This window comes from Corythoichthys intestinalis, chromosome 5 (assembly GCF_030265065.1).
Source record: "Corythoichthys intestinalis isolate RoL2023-P3 chromosome 5, ASM3026506v1, whole genome shotgun sequence".
NCBI classification, from domain to species: Eukaryota; Metazoa; Chordata; class Actinopteri; order Syngnathiformes; family Syngnathidae; genus Corythoichthys; species Corythoichthys intestinalis.
Genome location: NC_080399.1, coordinates 25,272,472 through 25,280,683, shown reverse-complemented (window position 1 = coordinate 25,280,683; position 8,212 = coordinate 25,272,472). Strand labels below are relative to the sequence as shown.

General features: G+C 40.7%; 1 protein-coding gene across 6 annotated transcripts; it reads right to left on the bottom strand.

Annotated features, from left to right (window-relative positions):
* Positions 1–1,567: 1,567 nt before the first annotated feature.
* bbs10 (Bardet-Biedl syndrome 10) lies at positions 1,568–7,205 on the bottom strand. 6 transcript variants are annotated; one of them, XM_057836498.1, is made up of 6 exons: positions 7,104–7,205; positions 3,827–4,026; positions 2,523–3,512; positions 2,008–2,453; positions 1,813–1,866; positions 1,568–1,701 (listed from the first exon to the last, which is right to left on the bottom strand). In XM_057836498.1, the coding sequence occupies exons 1-5, from the start codon at positions 7,104–7,106 to the stop codon at positions 1,814–1,816; spliced, it is 1,692 nt and encodes a 563-aa protein (XP_057692481.1). In that variant the 5' UTR covers positions 7,107–7,205; the 3' UTR covers positions 1,568–1,701; position 1,813. The 6 variants fall into 6 exon arrangements, with proteins under 6 accessions (XP_057692481.1, XP_057692477.1, XP_057692482.1 ...); XM_057836494.1 differs by having other exon boundaries at positions 1,571–1,701; positions 1,813–2,453; XM_057836499.1 differs by adding an exon at positions 3,712–3,731 and having other exon boundaries at positions 1,684–2,453.
* Positions 7,206–8,212: the final 1,007 nt, after the last annotated feature.

Genomic DNA, 8,212 nt, shown 5'->3' with positions numbered 1-8,212 from the left:
CAAGCGCTGTTGAACAGGAACATATTTTCAAAATACAGGTAGTCCCCGGGTTACGAACGAGTTCCATTCTTAGGCTGGTGATGTAACCCGAATTTCCGCACAAGTCAGAAATAACCCTTTAAGTACCCAATAAACACAAAATGACTGTCAAAAAACATTATACGTTATATTAATAAGATAAAGTAATGAATAAGATACTGTGAGGTACGTTGTTTTAAATGTCATTATATTGAATGACTATTAAGGCTTTAAAAAAATAAAAAAAAACTTCTGGCTTTACTCCCGAGTGAGTCGCCTTGCTACGAGAAAAGGGCGCTATGGGAAGAGTGGGGAGGCAAGAGAGGGGGACATCATGGCCGCTCAGGTTGCCAGTGTTGCCTCTTAATGCGAGCCCGTTGTCCGAACTCAAAAAAACGGATTGGAACACGCAAGAGGAGTCGGCAGCAGCATGACAACAAGGAAGTGGGACCTGACGTCATCAGGAACTGCAGGATGGGAGCAACGCTGCTGGGCAAAGAGGAGATCCTTACATGGCAAGAATTAGGTACTGTTTACGCGACTAAAAAGAACATAAAAACGACTGGAGACAGAATGGCGGACGAGACTCTGGTGTCGTAAAGTCGAAATCACATAAGTCGGTTACGTCGTAACCCAGGGACTACCTGTAGTATGTGTGGAAAGGGCAGACATTCACATGAATAAAAATTTAAAATTTTTCTTCTAATAAGGGTCTATCTCACTAGCGAAGACATGTGCAACCAACTCCGGCGACTGACTAATCAACCACGGAAACTCATGGGACCAAAATGTTGCTTCCACTCACGCTAGGCAGGGCAACATCTCACAGAGAACAATTCACCGAAAAGTCACCATTATATAATTACCTATTATTCACAGTTATTCTAGAAGTTTGTTATTTCAAAGGTGTGTTTTGAACTGGTAGCCCTTAGCATGAGCCACCTTGCTTGGTACACCAGACTCACCGCTGTTCCAGCTATTGAGTCTGGCCACCATTCAACGGATACAATTTCCAGGGCGGAGCAAGCCACAGCAAACAGACAGCGGAGTGGACCAATCAGCGACGGGCAGACGTGACGTTAGTAAAATGACGAGGGCAGGACGAAGGACTTGCGCCCGGAAGTAAACATACGAGGAGAGCGGAGTTTATTCAACATGGCTAGCGCGAGACAGACTGTTGTCAACGACTCGTGTGGATGTGTTTTTGGTCATTTAAAACTGATTTTACCGTGGACTGGAACATGTTCTCGGCTCTCCTGTTCACAATCTGTGTTGTTGTGGAGACGACTTTCGACACGCAAGTGTGACGTTGCTCGTTAAGAACACGTCACACAAATAAACGAATCTGATTTGTCGATTGATATTGTACCTGCTCGTGAGGCCGTTAATGGGCTGGTTCCCAGACTTTTCTCTCAGTGTTTGAAAAATACAGGGAGAACAGTCTGGCTGTGCCAGGCAATGAGCCACCTGGAAGTGTATGAGATGTCGCTTCAGACCTAAGGGACACTTCAAAAAGGGCACCGCAAAAAATATTAAACATGTTGGAATTTACCTCGACTCCCCGGTGACTCAGATAGTCCCTTAAGAAATGCCGCGGGGACACGGGGACATCTCTGTAACCAGCAGGGACTCAGGTCACCATTTGGGCGCCAACTAGGTCAGTGAGACAGGCCTTACAAATGTCTGTAGAAGGTTTTATTTAAAAAAAAAAAATCCATTGCATAATAAGTATTTGAATGGACCTTAACTGAAGTTGTACAAATATGATTCTAGCTTTCATATTAAGTCAGAAACCTCAGTCTTCATCCTCAGAGGAGTAAATGGGATTGGGTGATTTTGGGTGCAATTCTGTGGGTATATGAAACACAGTGTCTAATCGTAGGAGGCTTTTGACACACTGCAGCACAGCCAAAATCAGATGATATTTACATGAAACAGACTCCAGTCCTGATAATGTTTTCAAACTGTTGAATGATGAACAATACATACTTGGTTCTCTCTCTCCTTGAACACATTTCTTGGCATGATGCGTTTGGTTAAATGTGGTTTCATGATGGAAAATATTCTGATAAAAGCTCCAGACTTTTGATTGAATCTGTAAAACAAGTCTTGGATTGTCGGCGTGAATTTGTTGTGGAAGATGGAGTAAACCATTTGCCAAGAGCTTGCAAACCACTGGTACGTCTTTAGAAATGGTTTGACAATGGCGCTGTTGTAAGAGGGCGTGGTGTAAAATAAGCTCAAATGTGCCGCCAGCGGGTATGACGCAGCCCGGTGAAATGGTTGCAGCCTGGGGCTCCCATGTTGTATGCAGCATACGAAAAACATCCTGAATGGCACTGGCATATTGATCCGTTTGCTCTTCACCCAAGCCGCAGATGACGATATTACAGGGCTGCTCTTCCATGGAAACTGGAAAAGCCACATGAACGTACCTGTTGGAGGAGTCAAAGAAAGACTAAACCACAGTATCAATATTGTGTTGCTATCAAATGTTTTCTTACCTATGGGCTCCCAGAAGTATTGGTCTACAAAACTCCAAAGAAGCAACGTGTTCTGGTAGAATCCCCTGAGAGTCTGTGACAGCTGAGGTCCTGCTCAGGTGAATAAAGAGTGCAAGTTCATCTTTGCTGATGCACTCTACGACGGCCATTTCTGCCTGTGTCGCTAAAGTCAGGAAGGCGTCAGACTGTTTGACCGCAGACAGCAGGACAGAGACTCCAAGAGTCTGAAGGGTGGCAAATATACGCTCCAGTGAGCTTTCCGCCCAGGCGCTAAAGTTCACGATGCTTTTGCCGTTACCGATTTCCATCTCGATCCTTTCATTTACCCATTTGGGTTGTAGGGGTATCGTAAAAACAACTGCCTTGGCCGGACCCGGATAATTGCCATTTCCATGGTAGTGTGTTGCAAAGTCCCTGTGAATAACTTGCCCGTCAATTAAACGTGAGCAACTAACAGGAAAGCTAGACACCTGTGTATGCAGGGCAGGAAAATGATCATTTAGAAACAGAAGAATTGGAGATAAATCATACTTATCATCATTTTTGTCAAATTTGTCTGGTTTCAAAGCTTTGCCCTTTTTACAGCTCCATTTGGCGAGCAGCTTGAAAGTGAGCTCGCCTACTAAGTCACAGTTGGCAAAACCCAAACGAGTTAGAAAGAAAGACACAAGTAACTTTTTAACATTCAATTCAGATGCCAATTGGTTGCTTGCTGTTAAATCCTCAACTGACAGACACAATCCATTAGGTTCCACAGCAACAGCAATAACATCCTCCAACTTCTCCAGTGCAAAAGCCACCAATTGTTCTGAGAATCGTTTGGCAGTGGCGGACTCTGCTGCTTCCCTTGTTTGAAAGACATTAGATTCTTTGGACTCTTTAGATGCTGTGGTGTAAATGGCTCGTAACAAAGATGCCAGAAGAAGGATGAATGATTTGGATCCATCCCCTGTTTTCCTGCTGTGCTTCCAGACGCACTCAACAATCATCCTACAGTAAAACAGATGCAAACACTGGTTAAACAGTTTGCAATAATTTCTAATATAGAATCATTTTTGAATATTTTTTTTTATCATTGTTAATATTTCATCAAGCACATTTTTAGTAGTGGGGAAAGTATCAAAAAGGCAGGACCTCGCCTGTAGGTAATTGAATGCTTGTAAAGGCACTCTTGACTTATTTTTCCTACCTGTGTTAAGCCAATTGTTCCTGTCAAAAAAGTACTTCATTCATTACACGTGACAATGTTGTAATCATGTATGTAATAATATTGGGACTGCAGGAAGCTGTGTAGTTTGTCTTACCTAGCAAGCGGGTGCTCAAGTCGTAGCGCCGTGAGAATGCATGTGCCACTGCGGCTCAACATTGCATGTCCGTTGTCTCGTGTGAATAGCACCTGACCTCCCTCGGGTCCAAAGGTGCGTAGGACGATGGTCTCCAATGCACACACAATCTGCAGGACATGTTTCTGGTGAAGGTGGTGTCTTGATGACATTCCTAATAACTATAAAAAATGAATCAAGGCATATTATCAAATAAACACATATGTCGTCCACAATCATTAGGCAGATGTAGTGCAAATCTTTTTGGCAAATGTAAGTGTAACACATATGTCAAGTTGTTATCCGTTCTACATCAGTTTAGCGGTTCTGGGTTTGAATCCTGGCTGACACCTACCTGTGTATAGTTTGCATAATCTCCGAGTAGTACGGCACCTTTCTGCACTCCAAATTTTTTGTGTTGCTATGACTAATGGATGTGGATGTTCCAAATTACTTCCCGAAATGCACCTGATGACTACAGCTAATCAGCGTATTTTCGCCCGGAATTCGAGATAGGATGGTCCCATTCGTCCCAAACCACTTTTATTCTACTCAGTATCAAAAGGCCTTTCCATAGTGTACCCCAACTATGTCTAAGAAGTTAACAAATCAAAGATAACAGAGGATTGTGCTAAAATTCCTCTTATATTGTATGAGATTCAAGTTATCCGACCTTCCTTATGTAATTACACCAACCTAATTATAAACTTGTTTATATTTGGGACAACAAAAGAGATACTCTGCCCCTGCTGTCTGGACTAGCTAAGCACTTTCTGTGTGTGCAGGCTTTCTTCACCCCATCTGAGAGGGTGTTCTCTACTGCTGGAGACACCATAAGTCCAGAAGGATCACGCACCCTACCTGAAAAAGCAGACATGCTTATTTTTCTGCTAAAGAATTATTAATTTTGCACATTTGCAGTATGCACTGTTCTGTTGTATTTGACAGTATTTATCTTTTTTTTTATTATTGAGTGCTATCAGCTCATATGTCCTTTTAAAAAGGAGGATTTTTTTTATTTCTATTAGAAAAATGTTTCAGTAAAATGTTACACATTCTTGTCTATTTGCCACAGTTACATATTGCTACAGTTAACATCGAGGCTATGGGCCTCTTTTGACCTCTTTGTGAGTTTGTAAGGTTGTGACGTCTGATTTAAAAACTAGATGTCAATCAAAATGTTTGTACTTCTTTTTCCACAAATTACAATCGATAAGAGAATCGATAAAGAATCGACTCGTTAAGCAATATCGACAATGGAAACGGAATCGTAAAAATCCTGTCAATTCCTATTCCTAATGATAGGTGACTTAAAGATTAAACTGTCTATATGTGTGAACTTGTGTGTGCGCTGTAATTGACTGGTGAACAAGGGGTGTTACGGGGGTGGGGGGGGGGGCAGTGCCCACCCACGGACACGCTCTGATGTAGTACTAACGGCAGTCTGGGTACTGCGTATGGTATCCCATTCATATAGTACTGATGTTTTCTAAGTTTTAACCTTTGCGTTGTTACCTCCTCTTTCACCTTAAAAAAAAAAAAAAAAAAAAAAAAAAAAAAAGAAATGTTGGTTTTGTTCCTAGGGGGTGCTACACACATTTTTTTTAAATTTTTTTTTTTAATACATTTAATCAAATTGTTCACCTGGCTGTTGAGTTTGGTGAGTTTTGAAGCATTCTGAGGGGGTCAAAAAAGGGTTCAAGGCATCGGCGGGACAAAGAAAATTGCTACAGGGGGCTCTACATAGTGTATTTGGAATTTGTCTTTACACGGTATAAAAGATTGCACCTGTCTTGAAGCATTCTAAGTGGGTCAAATTGAGCTCAAAGGGGCAGCGGAACAAAGAATAATAAAACTGAGGAATCATAATAGGTTACCTAAAAAAAACATTGTCACCTGCATGTCCACACTGTTCAGTTATGGATGTGTTCTAAGTCAAATAAAATCAAATCAAATTTTTATTTGTTTAGACCAGCATGTCCAAAGTACGGCCCGGGGGCCGAATGCGGCCTGTGGTCAAATTTCATCCGGCCCCCAGCCTCTGTCATAAAATTAATAACGTCTGGCCCGCACACAGACTTAATAAATTGGTCGTAAATTGGAAGTAGCTTACACACTAAATGCTGCTCCTCATTTACCCACTAAAAGGCAGCAGCACTCTAAGCAACATTACGCCGTGTTACCCTTTACTCCCAATTTTCTAAAAAGGCGACAATTAACAAAAAAAAAAAGAAAGTTGACTTCGATGGCCGACCCTTTGAGGATAGGTATTTCTTCACTAAAATACGCAACAACTGTGTCTGCTTCATTTGCAAAGAGACAGTCGCTGTTTTTAAAGAGTTCAACGTGAGGTGATATTACCAAACAAGACACGCTGACATGTACAACAAGATTACAGGGAAGATGCGTAGCAAGAAATTAATTTGAAGCAACTTGAAGCTAGTGTAATTTTACAGCAGCAGTATTTCGCAAGCCCGAGAGTCGAAGAAGAACGCCACAAAGGCTAGTTGCGAGATTGTTGAAATTATTAATTAAAAATAACAATAAAGCAAATGTGACAACACAGAATGGCTCGCTAAAATTTGCTTAAATATATCGGTGTACGTAAAGGACGTCAGCCAAGGTCGGCCCCCCAAATTTTTACCACACCAAATCTGGCCCCCTTTGCAAAAAGTTTGGACACCCCTGGTTTAGACCAAATCACAACAACAGTTACCTCAAGGAGAAAACAAAACATGATTTAAGGTGCAGTAGCCCAACGCTGGATTTCGACCTACTTGAGCATTGTAGCTTTATTTATAACACATTGGTGTTACCAGGATGTTTAATTGGCCAGTTTAACTGATGGAAATTCAAACCCAGATACATAATAAGGAATTAAACTAGTGCTATCTAAAGTGGATGGGTTGAAAGGCAGCTCGCCCACATCAGGTGACTTCAATGTGCTCTGTTAACTTTTACTTGGCTTTATAACCCTGCAAATAAATATTCTACTCAGTTGTTTTACACGTATTTTTCGTGGCTAAACTGTTCATATATACACATCGGATATCACGTTAGGTACACGTGCGTCCACAGCAAATAACAGTAGAAGTCGAGGTAAACAATGCAGTGTCAGTTAGCTAGCTAGCTAGTTTGCCAGTCCATTACCACACTGACAAGTGTCGACTAACGCCGTCTCAATAAGTATCATTGTCTGCACCATCTAGTTTAGTCAGCGAATTGCAGGCTGGAATCTTTTAGGGAAGAAACAACTCACCATGAGCGATACCAAGCAACAACAGCGCCTCTATCCGTATCCAGGAGACGGTGCTTCTTCTCTTGTTGTCACGGAGAGGCAAGATCCCTCCGGAGATACTACTGCCTCTTAGCGTTGAGCGGGATGACTTGCATTTAAATTAAAAATCCATGTAGTGTCCCTCATTTTCCCGAACTACGTCATTGTGCGAGTTATGATTGGGATGACAACATTTCTAAATTACCCTTTAAATTAGCCAAATTCCACACTCAACTTCTTATGTCATGGTCAATTATATATAAACACAATTTTTCACCACATAGATATTGCATTTGGAACAATCAAGATATACAATATCGAAATAAATCTTTATACATTGAAAGTTGGGTCAAGAATAACATTTTCTTAGTTAGTCAATTATTGAATGATGACGGTCAACTTTTTACATATGAAGAATTTTGTTTTGCTTATGGTATTGTTGTTACACCTCGTGAATATTCTATTGTGTTTGTTGCAATCCCAGAGGGCTCTCTAAGATTATTACAATGTTCATTGTTGCAATCCCAGAGGCCACTTGAAGATTATTACAATGTTCACCTAAAGGTGGTAATTGTGACTTTCCAATCTTTGATCGAAAGTCCCTGTTCATTGGTCACATATGTGCCTTGTTAAACTCTGAAGCCTCAAACAATTGTGTGAGGGGACTTCTTCAAAGGGAGATCGTTTCCAAACCTGCTGGAATTTTTTATTGGAATAATTTATACGAAAATATTGAATGGAAACAGACTTGGCTTTTGCCTTGAAAATATCTATTGAGAAATAAAGTTAAAGAAATCGCACTCAAAATACTTCACGTGTTATCCTTTAAAAATAACAATGGTGAAATTTAAAATTAATATCGATACATTATGTTCTTTTTGTGCAACTGCAGAGGAAACTATCTCCCATTTGTTTTGGTAATGTACATACTCTCACGTATTTTGGGTTGACTTGAATAATTTTATCAACTCCAAAGTTGAGCCCTCATTGAAATTACTTTTTAGACATATTTTGTTTGGCCTATCTAACATTGACAAACTAGAAATGGATAAAAGATACGTTATCAATCTTATTTTAATTTTGGCAAAATT